Source organism: Ursus maritimus, unplaced genomic scaffold, assembly GCF_017311325.1.
Source record: "Ursus maritimus isolate PB19 unplaced genomic scaffold, ASM1731132v1 scaffold_3, whole genome shotgun sequence".
Classification (NCBI taxonomy): Eukaryota; Metazoa; Chordata; class Mammalia; order Carnivora; family Ursidae; genus Ursus; species Ursus maritimus.
The window spans coordinates 3354922-3375311 of record NW_024425563.1 but is presented as its reverse complement, the minus strand read 5'-3'; the positions used below and the strand labels follow the sequence as shown (position 1 = coordinate 3375311).

The 20390-nt window shown below is 53.7% G+C and overlaps 1 protein-coding gene across 1 annotated transcript in view; it reads left to right on the top strand.

Annotated features, from left to right (window-relative positions):
* Positions 1-20390, top strand: part of DPP6 (dipeptidyl peptidase like 6) — a 671848-nt gene that overhangs the window by 559956 nt on the left and 91502 nt on the right. Inside the window, exons 9-10 of the mRNA XM_040643764.1 lie at positions 14690-14844; positions 17154-17251. Of these exons, the coding sequence (XP_040499698.1) occupies positions 14690-14844; positions 17154-17251 (253 nt within the window). The remainder of the gene's footprint in view (positions 1-14689; positions 14845-17153; positions 17252-20390) is intronic.

The window sequence follows — 20390 nt, the reverse complement described above, 5'->3', positions numbered from 1 at the left end:
CTGAAGCCAGACATGAGAGAGAGAGCATCTCGGGTGGTTATGGCTGAGATCCTCGGAAGCTGAGACAGTGGTTTTCCTAACCACTGCTCTCCGTCCAGCGGCTTCCTAGCTCCAGCCCTGCCCTGAGGCTGCCGGCTCTCTGTGGGCCAGGGTGTTATAGAATTACCTTCGTTTCATTAGAGCATTTAACGGAGTCTGGAAAAATCATCAGTAAGGGAAGGTAAAGCTGAAAGGGGAATTGAAAGCTTTGGGGAGCCGGGGAAATAAACTTTGCAGCATAATGGGCCTTCGTTGACTCTGGCTCACATGGTGCAGACACAGGAAAGGGACGGAAGCTTCCTGCCCTGAGATCTCCCAAAGCAGGCTAGCACCCAGACAGAGGACATGAGCCATAGAGGAGGCAGGAGTGTGTGCGTGTGTCCACGCATGTGTATGCGTGCTTGTGTGTACGTGTGTGCACGCATATATGTACTTACATGTACGCGTGCATACTTGTATGTGCGTGCGCATATGTGTGTGTGAGACAGAAAGGTAGATTCCAAGTAAGCTGCTTACTTAAATCCCTATTTTAACGAAAGTGTGAGGACCTTGAGTTTACTTGCTCCTTCTGGCATTGTGGGGCTCTTAAAGCACTGCCCTCCATACAGAATGAGGGTACCCCCATCAGAATGCAGTGTGATCCAGGCTTACAGTGGCTTATCTGCTCATCCACACATGGGGGACCGAGGGCTCCATCCAGGGCCTGGGGTGGCCCACCCACAAAAGTAGCTTGAAAATGTCCTACTTAGAGGACTACAGCTGTGCAGAGAAGCATTTGAGTCTTTCCCCCGCCCCAGTATGAACGAAAAGAGAATGGGAGAAGCCGCAGATTAGTAGCCAGTGATGTTGTAATGAAAATCCGTTCGACCCATCCAGCCATGGAACAGAAAATCAAAGCCAGACTTCCTTTCCTCCTCGATGGAGACGTGGGAGGGACACTGCCCTCTGGTGGCGGGCGTGAGCATACCGGGCGCGGGGTCCAGGTGCAGATGCTCCGGGTGTGGAAGTGCTGGAGTTGGCAGATGCTCGGATGCTCGCTGTGTGTAATATGCAAATCACACAGCACTGATTAGCGAGGGAGGCTGTGAGCCTTGCAAGGTAAAGGCTCCATTTGCCTCCTGGCTTGACGTTCACCGATTTCTTTTTTAACCCCCAATTTAACTCTGCTCCCAGCACCTTGGATAAAATATTTAGTGGCAGAAAAAAGACAGCAGATGCAAGCAGGAATAAATACGATTTTCTGTATTTAGAATGAGGCCATTTATTTCTGAATACAGATCTATCAGGCATGTTATTTATGTCTTTTGCAATTTTCCAGTACCCAGATTCTTTGGGGTGCTTTGATTTTCTCCAATATACATAGTAGTGGGGGTGTAGGGAGCAGGCCCTCGTTAACAGGCAGAACTCACGGGCCACTTTATTTAGGAATGATCAGAGCCCCATCTCACTGCATTGCATTTCCATCTGCATCTGGCCTCATTCAAAGATGACAGTCTGCAATACTGATGTTACTCAGGCAGATGGATTCTCCGGATGCTGATGCCTAAGCTGCCAGCCTGTGAGCAGCCTGGCAGAGGAAGCCGTCTGTAGCCTCGCTCTCTGCTGGCCAGCTCAGCAGTGTGCAGGAGACAGCGGTGGGCCCAGAAGAGAGACTCAGCTGGGCTCTGCCCCCGTCCTGGGATTCTGGGTCAATGACTCAGTCCCCACTCCACCAGCCCTCAAAGCTGGCGTTGAATCAAGCTGTTAACATCCTCGGGCCTCAACCTCTTCCTCTGTAAAATGGGTAACAGATGCAGTGGTCCCAGTGGAAGGATTCCAGCCTCTGATGTTCTGTGAGTGTCCAGCACTAATAGGACAGACTTCGTACCAGGCTGAGGGCACCTGCCCTGCTCATCCCGCTGGATCCTGGGGAAGCTTAGAGGACACAGGGCACCTCAGCACCGAGTTGGGGTGTTGGCTGGCTGTGGATGTTGTTATCCTCAAGGAGAGGAGAAGAAACCAAGAGGGAGAAGGATGAGCTCAGAGCACGGGTGAGTGGGGGTCTGTGAGAGAAACCAGAGAACATTCCGCACATCAGTGTCATGGTAACATCCGGGAGGACGTGGCTCAGATGATCCTCCCTTCAGGGGAAGGCACCTCCCCTCTGAGCTCCAACGGCACAACTTAGAAAAATCACCACAAGGCATCCCAGTCTATCGGACCAGAATCCTTCAGGAAGCCCGAAGCCCCCAGTTCTTCGACCCGGACGATAATGCCTGCCCTCCCCATGAAAGGGAGAAAGTGGAGTTCCCACGTTTGCAGAGAGGATGAGGCCCAGGTTGCCAGCCTCCTGCTGTTGGGGGCTTGTTAACGAAGCCCCTCCTTGTGAGAGCTCCCAAGCTCAACCGTGCTCTTCTGTGGGGAGAAGCCCCACCACAAGTACTAGTAAACGTTTCTCAGGCATCTGGAAATTTCTACCTGCGGTTATGTTATTCACACAGTGGTTGTAACAGCCAGGATGGTTCCTGCCCCTTGGCTTTGGGCCACATTGAGCCACAAAGCATTAGGAGAAAACAGAGCCTGGTGATGGTATGCTAGATTTTAGGCTTCTATAAGCTGGTTAGATTTTGGCAAAGGGACAATTCACTGGGACTGCTGCTCTTCACTATAAAAAGAAGCTAAAATTTTCTGCCAACTACTGCACAAAACTGAACAGAAGATTCATACGGCTGATCCTATAAAACAAAACTAAAATATACTCTTTACCTTGGAAACAAACTCCGTAAGAGGCTGAGAGACAAATCGTCACAGCCCTTCTCTGACTCCGGCGTGAGCTCCCAGTGGCCAGAATGATGTGTCCGGCCTTCTCACCCCGGGGCTCACGGGACCTCTCACCTGCCGCTGTGCTCATAGCCGGTAAGTCAGTGATCATCGTACAGGGTTATCTCGGAAGGGAAACGCTGCAGGAGTACGGCAGCTGGGCAGAACTAACATGGACACACTCGAGCTCCCTCGCAGGCCTTGCCCCTTGGCACCAATCTCCCGGGCCTGCGCTGAGGACAGAAGCTAGTCCCACCTGACTCTGCACCAAACAGCTGGGCTTGAAGTGGCCCTGTCCTCCTCCGTCTCTATTTGCAGCCCAGCGATGTCTGCCTTACGGTGTAGGTGTCTTGTTCCACAAACTGGACCAGAAATCACAGGCTCTTAGAAGGTGGCGAACCTGCAATTGCACAGAAGTTGGAAGTTGAGCGCCCTGTGAAGTGGGTGTCCTGGTCAGAGCAAAGGCTTTGGAGTCTGGCAGCCTCCACGGGCTCTACCGCTTAGCGGTCGTATGAGCCCCAGCACGTGGGTCCCTGTGCAGGAGACGCGGTGTCCCCGGGGGCGCCGCGGAGCAGCGGCCCCAGAGTGACGATCCTGAGAACAAGTGTGGTACCGCGCATCCCTGGTCCTGTCTCAGGCACTTGGCAGATTGAAGCTATGAGCACCTGGGTTGTCACTGTTAGAAAATGCCGTGCGTTCGTAACAAATGGAATAATTTCTCTTTTCTGGCACCGCGGGAATGCCCGTGACCCCGTAGGAGCCGGCCGTCATCCCTGCTTGTTAACCAGCCTGCAGAACGGGGAAGGTTGTCCTCACAGCCTTGGGAATTTCGGGCCCGGGCGTAATTACCGGTCAACACTCGGTCATGTCCGTAGAACATATGGGAAGATGTCTCGTGAAAAGCAAAGCACCCCACAAACCGTGGGCACTGTGGACGCTAACAGTACAGCAGCTGCCTTACAGAGTGTCGTGGCAGCAACGTGGGTCCGTCTGTCATCTTTCTAAGTTACTGATTTATTACAATAACGAGAACGAATGGATGGACAGGAGGGCCCTAAGCTAACAGTGGGGTTTGTTTGGCTGGAGCTTCTAAGGAGAGAGCAGCCCACCTGGTGGGGGGGTGCAGAGCCACGGAAACGGGCGTGGGGGATCCGGGTCGGCCCTGCGTGGGAGGCAGGTTAAAAAGAACCTCTTCTCCCCATCTTGACAGGGTTCCCTCCTGTCCTTGCCCACATCGTGCTCCTCGAGTTTAAGAGCACCCCGGAGCTCACATCCCAACATTCTCAACACCAGCAACGTCATGGGAATGTCTTCCTAAAAGCTCTCGCTGGAGCCATGACCCCGTGGCGCATCGTGCGGTGGGCCGTGCGTGAGGGGGAAAGGGGCAGCCCTATGACCTTGAGGATTTGTAGGGACCTTCCTGCACTTGGTCTCCCTCCAACTTCTCACGACTCTGTTCTTTCCATTTAGTGGGTGAGGGATGTGAGGGCTTGTTTAGGGATATGGGTCGGTGCCTGGTGGGAATCTACCGGTTTCTGTGACTCACTGCAGCCACTCCTGGCGGCAGGGGGGTCAGAAGGAGCAGGTTTGCGGCAGGGGCATTAATTCCAGATTGCCCGTGGCTTTCAAACTACAGGCCGTGCCATGCAGTTTAGTGAAGTAGGATGGTGCTGAAGAGGCCAGAAGCTTTCATGAAAAGGGGTGATGGGGTATAGGATAGAAAGTAGGTGAGAAATGGTGAGAATGGGCTTGTTTTTGGGCTGGGTGTGTGTGCACGTAATGGCGGGTCATGGTCCAACACAGTGGTGGCCGTTGTCACCAACCACTACAGAGGATGACACCCCCCAAGTGTAGGATGGCAAAGGGAAGCTGTCTGATGGGGAGCAGCCTCTGGGGAGGTGCTCCACGGGGTTCCGTGTTCCCTCCATGGAGCGTTCTCCAAGGGTAGGTGATGGGGCCGCAGCCCACAGAGGCGTGGACACAGGCCACTTCCCTTTCAGCTGGGACCCCCTCTCAGGCCCAGCCAGCTCCGAGAGGGCCTGCTCCTGAGCCCCCGCTTCTCCATGACCACCAGACCCAACTGCACTCTGGTTCTGAACAGCAGCACGTGTAGAAAGCAAGAGAGGGCAGGACGGCGAATGTGCTGCTCTGGGGGAGGGAGCCATATGCAGGGCAGGGCTGCCGAGTGGCAGGAGTGTGTTTCTGGCACCTTCTGATCCTTCCTCAGCCTCTGAAACGTAATATTACACACTGGCATGCACAGGTGTGCCCAGGTGGGGGCCCCTCTGAATCAGCGACGCCGGGGAACCAGCAGGTGTTTCTGACTTGCTGGTACCCGCACCGTGTTGAGTCCATGGAGTTATGCACCTCAGGCAGTAGGCAGCCAGCACTGCCGCAGCTTTCAAAGGAAGGGGTGGGGCGGACTCTCACCAAGCATGGTCCCTGCCTCTCGTTCGTCTGTCCCATCCTCAGGCACGGCCACTGTCTGGAAAGGGCCGTCCGAGTGGGGCACATGACAGGGGCCGTGCAAGTGAGGCCCATGGTCATGTGCCCGTCTGGAATGGGTGACCTCACGCCCTTGGCCTAATGCACAGTACAGAGCTGCTTCAGTTAGTGCTGTGGCCACCATCGCGGCCAGTTCCGGGAAGCAGGCGGGGACAGCGGTGGGCTGGGAAGAACGGCTTGGCCCCGGACTCCGGCAGGTGCCTTGCTGCCCCACCCTGCACCTCTCCCTCTCCGTCTGCACCCTAGAAACAACACGGCCACACCCCTTCCCCGTCCCAGATTCCTGAGCTCTTTCCCCGTGGCCGGGATGTGTCTGCATAAGTCAGAGGCACACTTTTGTTCTTCGAACAATAGAACTGAGAGTAATTAATAACTTGATGTTGTTGGGCATAGAAAGTGTTCTGAGTGCTGTTTGTAATTTACAGTTAATTAACCTTCCTCTTTTAAAAAAGCAGAAGCTTGAGACCTAATTTCCTGTCTCATACACATTGTTTTTGATATCCATTATTTTAAAAATATGTTTTCACCAATATTAAGAAATAATTATGCAGAATATCTGAGACTGATTAAGGGGACTATGCTCTGTTAGGATTTTCTTTGAAAATATGTGTAATAATGAGCTTTTCTGCAGTGTATTGTAAGAGGTAATATTATTCTCATGCCACAACTTTAAAGCGAAAGCCAGCGTATATCAGGAATGTTACATATCATTTCAAGGCTGTAATTTTGCTTTGTGGTGAAAAATTCTAACTTTCAGAGGAGGACAAAATAAAGTCAGTACTTCGGGAAAAAAAAACCTTCATAAATACAAACTGGTAAATCTCGCTTGGTAGCCAAGTTGCTATCCAATTAAAATTCCAATTTCAGAATCTCAATCATTTTTAACTTTCTTGTGAATATTAACAGGATGACCAGCTTTGGCAAGACACCAGGAAGAAAACTATAACTGTCCAAGGAAATTAAAAACCATTACAGGGCTGGTAATATATTTTACCTGAGACACTAAACCAATCACTGTGTAGATTATTAAATTAATATCAAAGTCAGTTACCATATTATGGCAGAACACTCTCTTTTTTTTTTTAATTGAACGCATTTCAGGAGCTGAATTTAAAAGTGTTTGGCCAGTGCCCGGGGCACAAGTGGCAGGCTGTCTCAGCACTATTCTGTAAGAGCGCCGGGCGGGGTGATCTGGGATGGGCTGGACGTGTCCCTGGGCACATTCATCCTTGTGTCCTTTCTGGGGGATGCAGGGGGTCTGAGGCCACAGGGGCCCCAGGGGGGTGGCGGGCGGAGGGAAGAGAGTGCGTTGATGGCAGGACACCGCAGACACATGCGGGCGCGTTCAGCATTTTCCACGGGTCTGCTCTCTCACTTACTAGCTCTGCGATTGGAGCAAATTACTTAAACTTCTCCCCTTGAATTTCCTCAAGGGGGAAAGCCAGCATAGTAATGGTACATACCCGAGGGGTCTGTGTGACACAGGCACGTGCGCGTTTGCCTGTGCGGTTTGGCAGGAAGAAGGAGAGACGAACCGAGTTGCCCAGACATGCAGTCAGAGCAGGGGTCACGGCCGTGTGCTTTCTGCACCAGGAACGGCGGGACACGGCAGCCTTCATGGGCTTGCCTTCTGCCTCGACTCAGCCCTGCCTTCCCAGCGTTGATCCTCCCCACCTTGCTTTTATTATGAAAGTTGGGAGGACTTGGGGGAGAGGTGTTTGTTGGGCTTGTCTTGTTACAGAGGAAACATCATTTTTGCAGGTGCTTTACAAAGTGTGCAGTGAAAATCCCGACGACCCTTCTTGGCCCTGATTTTCCAGCGTGTCCCCCCAGTTTGTCCCAGCAAGGCCAGGATAACTCACTGGACCCTGCAGGGAAGTTGCTCTTTGGCCCTCCAATCACCAGGACCCACGAGGGTGATCTGTAATGAGGTTCCCCCGACCTTGAGGCTGTTCCATGACCAGATGCTGGGGCTTGTGTCCAGGCACGAGACCAGATGGTCGGTCTGGTCCTAGGCCCACCTCCTGCTTGCATTTTCTTCTCCCTCGTTTGGCCCTACTGTCTGTCCTGTGATGATAGACGATAGGTGGCCCTTACATGGCAGAGACACCAGGTATTTGCATATAATAGCTACTATAACTCTTACAACATCAGCCCAATGAGGTAGATACCGTTATCATCCCCATTTACAGATAAGGAAACTGAGGTCACACAGCTGGTGAGTTGCAAGGCCAGAATTTGGATCTCCCAAGCCCAGCTCCAGAGTTCATCCTCCCGAGCACTGCACACCCAACCTCCGTAGGGTGGGATGCTGTCTCCTCCTCAGTCCCTCTCCAGGAAGCCTTCGAGAATGGTCCTTGTCCACTGTCCCCGTCCCCTTTGTGACACTTGGATTTGGCACAGGTGCTACTCGTGAACAGGGAAGAACAAAAGAGAATGAGGTCTGCCCCAGTCAGCATTGTCCTTTCCTGTTGACCCCTCATCCCTCTGGGGAGGAGACGCAACCGCTGTCCTCCCCACTGGGTGTGAATGTGACCGCCCGGCATGGATTGGCAGCGTCTGCAGAAGCACCTGCCAAATGCCTCCTGCCCCTTCCCGCGAGTCCCCTCTTCTCTCCTGCAACACCTGCCTGCATTTCTTAGGGTCTTGCATGATTTTTAAATGTATACAAAGTCATTTTGGAATAGGAGCACCTTCTTACAGTGGCTGCCAGCACGGAGGAGGCCAGAGGACATTTTTGTTCAGGTCTTATTCTTCCAGATCCACCATCGTTGCTTCCCTCTTCCATTGGTCAGATCCTTCTGGAAGAAACCAGTCGTCTTTTCTGTCCTCCAAAGCATGCATCTTGGTGCTTGGCTATCTGGTGGTGGGTAGAGTCACTGGGATGGGAGATCTGGACACACACAGTAGGAATGTGGACGCCGAACAAGGGCTCATGATTCCATTGATTAACATCAGGACGTTTAGGGCTGTAGAGGTCACTGGAGGCCACATGTCGTGTGAAGTTAGCCTCCACTCTGCTGGGAGGATGGTGCGCAGATCAGGAGAGGGCCCAGAGGGGTCAGGAGCAACAGGCGGCCGAGCAGCCCCTGAGTGTCTGTCCTTAGCACCGGCCATGCTGCTCTCTGCCCTGCACTCCCGCAGGCAGCCACAGGCTCCCTTTCAGGCTCTTCTAAACTCACACAGTTTTCTAGTAAATGTAGCCTTGGCAAAGTCCTGCTTCAAGACTCAGGAACCAGCATATATTCAGTCTGGTGACCTGCCTTCTAGAATCTGCTCAAAGGAAGCTCAGTCATCATGTAAATCAGGGCCCCAAGCAGTCAGGGTGGGGAAACAGGCCGTGGCCATGTGTCATCAGTCCACGAATCTGTGGTCACGGTTGGTGATACGTGGAACCAAATACATCGTACGGTCATGGGACATTGAAATATCTGTCTTGTATATCAGATGCTCTGGTGATGAATGGAATACAAATTATTTTTTCAAATGTATTGAGCATTTCAGACTGAATTAAAATGTGGTATCTGCCTTGTATTTCTGGACGAAGGGACACTCACAATCAGAAAGGGGAGCTGACGGGGCCTGGAGGGCAGGTCAGAGCAGAGTGCAGCTCCCTCCTGGTGGCACATGGCCCCTAGGAGTCACAGGGAGAAACCAGGCATTCTCCTGGGCGACACTATTTTTCTGTGGCTTTTTTCCCCAAAACCCTTTTTGTCTCTACTGGGACAGTGCCGATTTCGTGGGGCCTGAGCCGTGAGCTGTTTCAGCCCCAGGTAAGCCCCACCGGCCTCAGCCAGGTCTCCCAGCTTGGGGCTCTTCTCTGCAGAAAGCACACACTCCAGCTCAGTGCTTACCTGACTCTGCATATGTTTGATTATTACTTGATTATCTCCCGATGAGGACCCTCTTGTACTTTAAATGCCTCCTTCACAGCGGCACGGTAATGTGGCGTAAGGGATGAGGAGACAGATTTGGTGAGGCTTTCTCTGCGAACGAAATGAGGCACGGAGCTCGAGCACGAGACTTGTTTCCAGGAGCAGCCTGTCCCCTGGACGAGCACGAGCACGAGGCGCCAACCCCAGGGCCAGGCCACAGGACCCGTACAGGGACCAGAGACCCACTGTCTCTGCTGCCTTCCCCCACCCGAGCCTTATGAAACCCAGCTCTTAGCGCCCATCTGCAGCCTTCCTCCCACTTGTCTGAGGCCCACGCGAGGACCCCCTCCCTCAGAAATAAACTTGAATGCAGACCGACAGTATCGTCTGGCTCACGGGAGTGTTGAATGAATGGCCATCCCAGTAGGGACGGCGACTGTAGCTGAGTGCCTGTCCTGGATGAGATTGTGCAGGGAGAGCTGTGTCCAGAGGGGGGCCAGACAGGGACTTTGCACTCCAGGTAACTAAGTCCAAGAATGATTTACGTGAACATGAGGCTGTAGGAGGATTGAGTTGTGTGTAAAGTACTTGCAACAGTGTCCGGCCCATAATAATCACCGTATGGGTATTTGTTAAGCACAAGAAGATGCTCTTACGTCTGACCGGGATGAAGGAAGGGTCCCACCACAGCAAGTACCCAGGATGTAGTAGGGATAAACCAACCCCATCAGGGCATTGGAGGCTGGAAGCATCAGAGGTGGGGGGTGGAGGGGGTGGGGACAGGCCTCAGCCCAGCACACGCAGTGTCAGACCTGCACACACGTGTGCACGCTGGGGACATAGGGGCACTGGGTCCAGCCCCACCCTCTGTTTGGGCAAGGTCAGTGGTAGAGCATCCCTGCTGGGCAGGTCTGACCCAGAAATCCTGCCCATGAGTCTCAGGGAAGAATTTGCCTGCCTCGGAGCCCCTAACTCAGGAGTACCGACTTGGAGCTGGCCGTCTGCCAACCAATGTAGGCCAAGCCAGTCATAACCTTGCACAAGCTTCCTGCGGCCACCGAAATAAAATGCCACATCCCGGATGGCTTTAAAACAGAGAAATGTATTGCTTCGGTTCCATAGGCTGGAAGTCTAAATCGAGGTGTCGCGGGGCCATTCTCTCCCCGAGACTCTGTGTAGAATCCTGCCTTGTCTTTCCCAGCTTCTGCTGGCTGGCATCCCTTGGCTTGTAGACACATTCCCCAGCCTCTGCCTTTGCCGTCCCACGACATCGTCCACATCTGTCTCTGTGGCTCTTTTCCTCTCCTTACAAGGACACCAGTCAGATAGGATTGGGGCCCACTCTACTCCAGGATGACGTCTACAATGACCTTGTTTCCAAATAAGGTCACATTTTTAGGTACCAGGGATCAGGACACGCAACATATCCCTTCCTATCATACGTGAGGGGGACACGGTTCAACCCCCCACACACCTTTAAGGGGAACCTATGATTCTCCTGTTCAATAAGGTATACTCCTACAAATAATTTGGAAGCGTACGCCATGTATACTGATAAAGCCTACTGTTCCAAAGTACAATGCGTATTTGATCAGATATTTCTCAAATTGGTCATTCTTTTTTTGTAAGATTTATTTATTTGAGAAGGAGCAGGGGGAGGGGCAGAAGGAGAGGAAAAGAGAATCTTTAAGCAGACTCCCCACTGAGCACAGAGCCCAATGGGGAGGGCGGGGGCAGGGCTCGATCCCAGGGCCCCGAGATCATGACCTGAGCTGAAACCAAGAGTCGGACACTTAACCAACTGCACAACCCAGGAGCCCAAAATTGGTCATTCTTAACCAAAATGTACACCAAAGCCACCCTGGAGCTTCTGCAGAAAAGACACCTGTGTCCACCCCCTGCCCGACCCCAGCAAATAGATTGTTCTGCCTGGAGTGGAGCCCGGCATCTGTACTGAGAAGTGTGCACCATGCCACGTGCTTTCCTGAGAACGGCCCTAGTGACGCCAGGCTCCCGCCATGGAACCATGTGGCGCCCCCTCTCATGCTGCACCTGCCAAACACTAGGGGATACGTGAGAATTCCTCCTCTTCGCGGGATCGGCCTTTATCACCTTGAGCCCAAAGAGATGATGTCCTTTTGGATAAGCCCTCAACACTGTCATGAGTAAATGACATTCACAGAGTGGAGTTGGCTTCTTTAAGGTACGGTGACAAGAAGTGAGGAACGTTGGCCCAGATTCTACTGTGAGCTTCGGCGCATGGATAGAGCTTTCCGCCCCTTGACAGGAGGGGCGCTCATGATGAGCTAATGGCTCCAAATGTATTTTTCTTGTTTGATTCTAAAATGGTCCCTGGACAGGACAGGCAAGGTGAAGGCAAGGTCCAGTGTCCAGTTTCACAAGTTACTTGCACTTGCACAGAAGGGCAAGCTTGCAGTCCTGGTGCAAGGCAAGGGCTCGTGCAGTTAATTTAGTTTTGACGAGACCGTTCTTTCCCTCTGCAGAATCTGTCCTGACGCTGCATTTGGTCATGGCATTTAAGCCGACTGCCTCATTAAGCTGGAAATCCTGAAGAAAACATTTGCAGAATAGGGATGTTCATGATTCACACAAAAATGCCAACATTTTCATCTGTCTGGTCCTTCTCCCTCTAGTTCCTGATACTTAATTATCTCTTTATTGAGCAGCTAACACAGAGAAAAATAAAAGTGCCAGGGAACAGTGTGTTAAAAGGCATTTGGGGAAAGCAGGCTGCAGCACCCCCGCCCCCAGTCGTGTGTGGCCCAGCCCCGGTGTTGTCCATCGCCTCGCCATGGGATGGAATCGAAAGGAACTAACATTTGCCAACACACACACCAGATACTTGTCATCCCTGAACTATGCTGTAGTCTGAAGTGACCCTTTTCTTGCATCCAAATTCTCTGCATGGTGCGTTGAGCTTAGTGAAAAGGCGCTGGCATTTGCTGGTGGAATAGGACAGAAACAGATGACGGTCTCTCTGCCTGAAGTCAGGCCGGGCCTTCACCCCATATTTGTTCTCTTTCCTGAGGGTGAGTCTGGGGGCGGGATGCACACAAAGGGGTGGGGGGAATGGGAAGCTGGCTCCCTCGATTACCTGCCCCCCTCCCCCACCCCATGCACCGAGCCCTGGGGGCCTGACATGGGCATGGTGCCATCCCTCCCGTTTTAGGGGATTGCTCTGGGTCCAAAGAGAGGAAGGGAAGAGGCGTCTCTGCAGGGGTCGTGCTGGTGTTTGTTTTGTCAAAACCTTCTTCATTTATAAAGCCTTTGTGCAGCCAGCCATTTCTCTATTGGGAGAATCCTGAGCTGGGAGTTCACGTGCTGTGAAAACCGCTGATTTCGGGCAGACTCCGCTTCCTTCCCCAAGCCCCTTCAATTCCGCTCACTCTCTGAGAGTCCACGCGCCTTGATTGGCTCCCTCCCCCCAGCCCTGCAGCCCTAAGTGATTGAGCAGAATCACCCACAAATTGCATTGCAAATGGTGCCTATTTTTCCCCGGCAGACCATCTGCTGGAGTCTATTACTCACCATTCACGGCGCCAAGCAGAAGAGTCAGGTGGCTCTGTGTTCAGTCACTTCTGAATCACCTCATTCCAAACTCACACCTGAAAGTCACTTTGCTGGCTGCTGAAGACGCTGGAAACTTACAGGCTCTGGAGACACGGCCTTCTTCCCTTTTCTTGTTTTTAACCTCAGGAGACCTTTGGGCTTCTGCGGGCCCTGGAAAAGCTTCTGAGCCCTTTCTCAGGCTGCCCTGAGATGGCAGGACACAGGAGGTGGGGCTCTTAGGGGCGGCAGCCATGCCCTCCATGGACGGAGGCTAGAACCAAGGACTCTGGGGTCCTTTGCCTGTTGTCCACTAAGCCCTGCGCTCAGACCTGGGGCACATTCAGGGGACAGGAGTGCTGGGTGTCGGGCGAGATTCTGCCATCTGGCGAGTAGCCAGCCCACGTTGCCTGGAGTGGGGGTCTCCCCCAGTGGCAGCTGGCGGCCGGGAGCAAGCACCTGCAAGGCAGGGAGGGGCTGTTTTCAGGGAGAATGGCACTTGCTGCTGCAGATGCCCAGCCATGGGGGCTCCTCCACCCGAGAGACCAGGCCAGCAAGCCCAGGGTGAAGGAACAGCTGCGCCTCCAGGCAGCCCCCACACCCGGACCTAGGATTTGCAGCCTGCCCCACTCGCAGGCTGGACCTCACCGTGAGCGTCTCCACAGCTGGCAGCAGCAGGGCCCCCAGGACACGGCCATTAGCCTCGGTGTCCACCGTATGGCCATCTGACCCCCGCCATGAAGGCAACACGGCTCCCTCCATCTCGCCTTGTGATCTCCTCTTGCGGCCAGCTGCCCTTGCCTATGTCCCCACATACAGTGTTGTCCCTAGTGTCACATGTGCTCAGTTCATTTTCTCGGCATGATTTCAGCGCCCTCCATTGGCTTTCTGTCACCACGGGCACATGGAGCTGGGGTATGGGACACACCTGATAGCAACCAGTTCAGCGAGACTCGTATTATGTGATCCTATAATTATATTGACCATTACTTTAAAAACAAATCTGGAGGGAAATCATTGACAATGCCTACAGATCACGTAAAGACAATCCCTTGGCCCTTAGGTGTTTAGCACCGAGATGGGGTCTCTGGTCCCCAGCACCCTGACTTGGTACACTTGGGGAGTGTTAAAGTGGACTAGAACTGTTCCTTCTGGACTAGCTATCAGATCCCACAAGACTCATCCATAGTTAAGATTTTTATTAGCCAAGACACTTGGCTGAGATAACACAAAATAGTGGAGGGAGACTATGACAATTGTCATTTGCACCTCGGCCCTGTAGAAATGGGGCCATTTTGTTTTTCTGCCACAGCCAGTGAAATGCATCATTCCTCTAAGGCTGAGAATTGTGCTGACCTTTGAACACGTTCTTCCGCACGGCTGTTCCCGGGGGAGTGTGTGTGCAGGCATGAGTCCCCAGGCGTCTCGTGCAAGCTGACCCAGGGTTTTCTGGGAGGCAGCCTCCAGGACAGCGTACTTCCTCATGGTGCTGCCCGCATGTGCCCTGCCGCTGTGTGGATTGACTTCCTGTAGTTTCGCTTTTTTAAAGCATCTTAAAATAATAACCTGCAGTGGTGCAATAACTCGATTTGGAAAGCATGTGTTGGGCTCATAATGTTCAGATTTGTGTAAAATGTGAATGAAGTTTTCCAGACCTTGAGCTTCTGTTCGGTTGGACCTTGATTCGTGGGGTTTCACTGTGCTGGGCTCGGTGGTCAGCACCACCGGGGAATGAAGGCCTCAATGGGGCACAGTGAAGACCACTCCAGAGTTGCCCAAGATCCACGTCCCCGGGGGGTTTCATGACGTGCTGGCCGCTCCCAGACTCCCAGACGCGCCCACACAGCCCGGGTTCACACACCATGTGTCGTCTATCCACATTTCTCTCCTTTGTTTTCCCGTAGAGGAGATTTTGAAGACTCACATCGCCCACTGGTGGTCTCCGGATGGCACGAGGCTCGCCTACGCCACCATCAACGACTCCCGCGTGCCCATCATGGAGCTCCCAACCTACACTGGCTCCATCTACCCCACAGTGAAGCCCTACCACTACCCCAAGGTAGGCGAGAGGAGGCAGTGGAACGAATGCGTGCCTTGTCCGTCAGCAGCCCCGCCCCGGGCTACCCCACAGGTGGGGCTGCATAGTCACGTAGTCTGAGCAACGGCGTAAACGGAGGCAAGATCAATTATTTCCCATTACACTGCATTAAATTCCCATCTTCGCTGAGTTGAATTTGTTGGCAGGTTTATTCTATTTTAAATAATTGAACTACTGTTAATCATTTGTCTGAGCTCCATTGGAACCAAAATAAATACATTACCTCCACTTGTGATTCCATGGCAACAACAGCTCACACTACCTGCTCCCAGGGCACACTGTCCTCAAATCCTTGGTTTAGAATTTGGCTTCTGGAAGGTCAGAGGGATCTCTGTCTGCCCCTGGTCCCCTGGGTCCGGGCTGGGCTGTTTTGTGCTTGGTCCTATTCTGACCTGGAGTCTCTAATTGCTTCCCAGGCCCAGAAAGCCTGCAGAACAGCAAGGGTGCAGTGGAGTGTGGAGGGGTACAAACGTCTAAACCTTGCTTTGTTAGCGACTCGCAGCATCCTGGCATGAAGGGAGGACCTGATGCCAAGTTTTCTGCAGCCCACTCAACTGGAGAGACGCTGATGTCTGACAGAGTAGACGCAGCTGCCCCACTGCCCCTTGGCTTCTAGAGACCAGCCAGGGCCGGGGGGCCAGGTGGATGTGAGCCATTCACCGCCCGTACCTGCCTGGTGCCAGGCACTCGCTTCCCGCCTTGGGCTGCCTCGGAAGGACCCCGCAAGCCCCTGCCAGCAAGGGCTCGAGAGTGGATGCCAGCTGCCTTGTGCTCCGGGCAGACCAGACACGCCGGCCCGCAGTTTGCAGCAAGAGGGGCAGTAGTGTACAAGTGAGGCCAGTGAGGTGCCTCGAGCCCTGGGCCCGAGAGGGAAACACCGGTATACAGTCACCTCGGGCTCCGTAACAGCAGATGTTGACTTCTCACGGACCTGGAGGCTCGGGGTCCGAGATCAGGGTGCCAGGAAGGTGGGGTTCTGGGGAGGACCACTGAGTTTCTGGCTTGTAGACCCTGCCTTCTCTCTGTGTCGTCACACAGCCGAGAGCGAGTGAGCTCTGGTCTCTCTCTCTCCATATGAGCACGAATCCCATCGTGGGGCCCCCCTCATGACCTCACCAGCCCTAATCGCCTCCCCAAAGTCTCACTTCCAGATACCATCACATTGGGGGTTAAGGCTTCAACATAGGAATTTTGAATTTGGGGGGTGAGGGACACAGGCATTCAGTCCACAGCACCTGGTAATACTGAGCCTTTCCTACGGCTCTTTGATGGTATGGCCAGTGTCCAGGGAGGTCCCAGCGTGGAGGAGCAAGCCTCCTCTGGGGGCACGGCCACCGTCTCTGCCATTCTCCCATTCTGGGAGCATCTAAGATGTCAACACACCACACGTGTTTGTCTGTGGACAGAATTCTCACTCCTTTTTCAGCTGTTCTTGATTGAAGCTAACACTGCATCATGTGGAAGAGTCCAGAGTTTTAGTCAGAAACCATTAAATAATGCTGAATCTTTACACCCCTTTACTCCCCACCCCGCACGTGCAATGTGGCAGTGGCTGCCCGACTCCTCTAACCAGCCAGGGATGCAGTAGTTTCCCCAGTGAACCCTTTGATGGGAGTTTCCCAATTTAGGAGTGATGGCCCAAAAGCCGTCTTGATTTTCCAGTGATTTTCCAGTGAACTCTGGGATAGATGAAATTGGAATTATGGAACCCCAGATGGTCCGCATATTAATGGAAAGGCAGCGTATGCTAGCCAATAGAATGCCCAGAATTCAGATGCCCCTTGCCCCTTCGTACCCTCTCCCAAATCTGAGGCATGAGTTGGTGAACCCGCCAGACTCCTGTCCTGTCGTGGCGAATCCACATGTCTGTGTGCAGGGTGCAGAGGAGGCAAGGGCGTTGGCCAGACCGGTGGTCCCGCTGACGAAGAATGCCACGTCTCCCCCTTCCAAGCGGTACTGTTCCCCTAGAAGAGGGAGCACGGTGTAGGGAGCAGCAACACAGAGCAGAACCCACCCAGTTTATTTTCCAGGGATTCCCCCCCCCGCCCCGAGGCGCTGGGACGAACAAGAAGGGGGTAGGGTTCCTGGGGAAGGAAGGTCACCAGTCCAGTTATCTTGCGCCTTTTGTAAGGTTCTGTGCATGAGTGACCTGCTGTCAGCCACGGTTGCCCAGGAGTCCTGCGTGTGCGGCTCCTGGGGGAGGAATTTGCAGCATGAAGGCACCGCCCCACAGGAGAGCCTACTCACCTCTCTTCTCCTTTACTTCCCAGGCTGGATGTGAAAACCCCAGCATCTCCCTGCATGTCATTGGCTTAAACGGACCCACCCACGATCTGGAGATGATGCCACCCGATGATCCACGGATGAGGTCTGCTTCCTTTTCTGTTACGCTAACAAAAAATGAGATGAATGTTCATTTGCATGGTCTCTCCAGATTTATTTTGCTGCTAATTTTAACATCCAAGGAAAAGGTAACACTTTCTAAAGCTTTCATGGCAGCTTCATGATTCAGGCGGAGGAACGTCATTCAAAGCAGCTCTGCTGTTTATACCTTGATGACGAGCAGACGGCACTCCCCGGGAGGCCGGGCTCCTCTGGAAGGGGCATGTCCGGCCAGCCGCACGGCTCCCCCAGGGCCCCCCATCCGCACACAGGCGCTGGATGGAGTACGCCCGTAGGTGCACAATGCAGTCTTCCCCAAGAAAACCCGTGTCATCAGATGTTGTGTAAATGGCGCCCCACTTGAGAGCGTTTCTTTAGAACATTACAGCACCTTGCTGGCTCTAAGAACCGGCGGTGAATCCTAGTCCAATAAGCCCATCTCCTAGCTGGTAAGCTAACCATGGAGGCGGTGGAACAGACGGACAAAGGTAACTGTCCCTTCATCATGAACGTCTGGTTTGGGTACATTTTTTTTTAAATCAAAACAACGGAGTAGGATCTATCTAAGTGAAGTGGGCTCTGAGTATCAGTTTCATCCTGTCCCCAAGTTCGAACAGCCTGGGAACTGAGGATACCTCCAGAGCCCACTTACGGCATCATTCAAGCTCTCGGGGGGTGGGGGAGGTGTTGATGGGAGACTGAGGAAAGTGGAGCCCACTGTATGGGCACCAGGACCGGCTCACTGATAGATCTCCGTCGGTCTAGAAATGGGCGCAGCGAAGCCGACAGTGATGCATTCTGAGACGCCCAGGCCTTTACTACTCAGTTTCAGAACTCCACGTTATTAGTAGCTTCCGTCGGCTTCTGGAAGGGTGGGAGCCGTGGCCCCATCCACCCCGGCTCCTCCACAGGCCTGGCCCGGGGCTGGGTGGCCGGGCTTCTGTGGATGATGTGGTCTTCTGCGGTGACTGCCTCAGTAAGACCTGTCTGCCCACACCGCCCACGCCTGAGCCTATTACTACTCAGTTTCAGAACTCCACGTTATTAGTAGCTTCCGTCGGCTTCTGGAAGGGTGGGAGCCGTGGCCCCATCCACCCCGGCTCCTCCACAGGCCTGGCCCGGGGCTGGGTGGCCGGGCTTCTGTGGATGATGTGGTCTTCTGCGGTGACTGCCTCAGTAAGACCTGTCTGCCCACACCGCCCACGCCTGAGCCTATGCAGACTTCCATGGAGGTTCCGTCAACCCTTCCTGCTCAGCGGAAAGTAAAGTGTGGAGGTCCCCGGGGCAGACGGACCAAGCACAGAATTCTCTCTTAGCTGCCTGTCTCCCTGCCGGATATGGGTCTCCTCTGTGTCAGAGGGTCACAGTGTCACCAGAGACTAATGAATCTGCCTCGGGGGCCAGTCCCGGGGGTCCCAGGGCCCTTCGTGTGTGCTGGCCGGCAGGGAGGGGAGGCATTGGATTCGGCTGATAACGCTCTTGCTGGGGTTGAAGGGAAGTTCAGGTTACTGCTTCGTCTTCTCTCCTGAAGATCCAGTATTTCACTGTTTTCCTCTCAGCCCCCGTCCCTGCCAGGCCTCCCGGGGCCTGGTCCAGCAAACTCACTGAATTAATATGGAAAGTCACCTGGAAAATTTAAGCCATCTGTTTGAGTTAATTGAAAATCTCATTTAGTCAATTTGGTGATGCTGTTTCCACAGGCTTGATTAGCCTCAAGGACAATGAAAAATTAGCCTCAGTCGGGGCTGGAAGTTCAGATGCTGGTTTTGGGTTTCCTGCTCTGATTTCATAGGCGAAATGCAATAATGCTTCACGTGTGCGATATAAATCCATCACGTGGGAAAGTCGCGCTTTCCCGTACTCTTTCTCTGTCACACGGCCTTGAGATGGTTTCCAAAGTGAGCCCAGGTAGATCAGAAATCATAGAATAAATGGGAACGGATATTTACTGAGCACTGACTTTGCCAGGTGTGCATAGTGGAGAACAAAGCCTGGAGCATCTGATGTGGGGATGGGGGGCGCAGAAAGAACAGATCATTACGAGCAGCTGAACACCGCGGGCGCGAGCAAGGCCACCAGGAAGCGTGCACTGTGGGGGAGGCCAAGCTTGTCTGCAGGGTGATAGCACCTCTCGCGAGCTCCGTGCTATGACATTTGGGGCCTGATGATTCTTTGCTTGGGGGGGGGGGGCACTTCAGGAGCACCCCCACCCTGAGTTGTGACAGTCCCCAGTCTTGGCCAGATGTTCCCACCTGGAGAACCGCTGGTTCACAGTGAAGGTTCTGCGTTCGAATCCCAATCCTGGGGCCTTGGGGAAGTGACTGCACCAGCCCTGCTTCAGGTTCCTCATCGGTAGGGTGGAGATAAACATTAGTTACAGGACTGGCTGTAAAAATCAGATGACGTCGTGCAGGCAGTGCAGGGCCAGCGGCTCAACGGTCACCCCATCTCATGGCTGTCAGTACTCCCTGTAGGCTGGCCGGCAGCCCTCACCTGAGCCTCACGTGTCCCCGCAGCGGCTCAGGTGCCAACCACGCACCCAGCCTCTCCACATCACCTGCTCAGGTGCGATGCTCTGGGCAAAGTCAATGAACACGTGTCGAGGATTTGGTGGAGCTTGTGAGCTTGTGAGGAGAGCGGGCAGGTGTTGGAAGCGGAGCAGAGGCCTTCGCGAAGCAAGGGGTGCGTGAGCAGCTTAGCAGCAGAGGCTCAGGGCGGGTCTGCCGGGTGATAGAGCTAGCAGGGCCCTCGACTGATCCACCTGCAAACACCCACGAGACAAGTCTGTGCCGGCGGGGTTCCCAGCAATCAAACGCCGAGCCCAGGGTTGCACAGGAGGAATGCCCAGTGAGCTCGTTGCCTCTCTACAGGTCTCAGACAAAGCTTCTGAGTCTCTAAATGGCCTCGCACACTGGACGGGGTCAAAGCAGACTTCCTGCTCTCCTTCCACAATCCTGCCGCCTTGGGTCAGAGTGCCTCCGTCTGTCCTCCGGCACGTGGGCCTCTGACTTTCCTGTCAGTGCCCCGACAGTGCCCTGCACCTGATCATGCCTCCTCCCTCCCATCTCCTAGTGACCCCTGCTTGGGCCCTCCTAGACCGTTGGCTTCCGGGGCCCTCCCTGTGC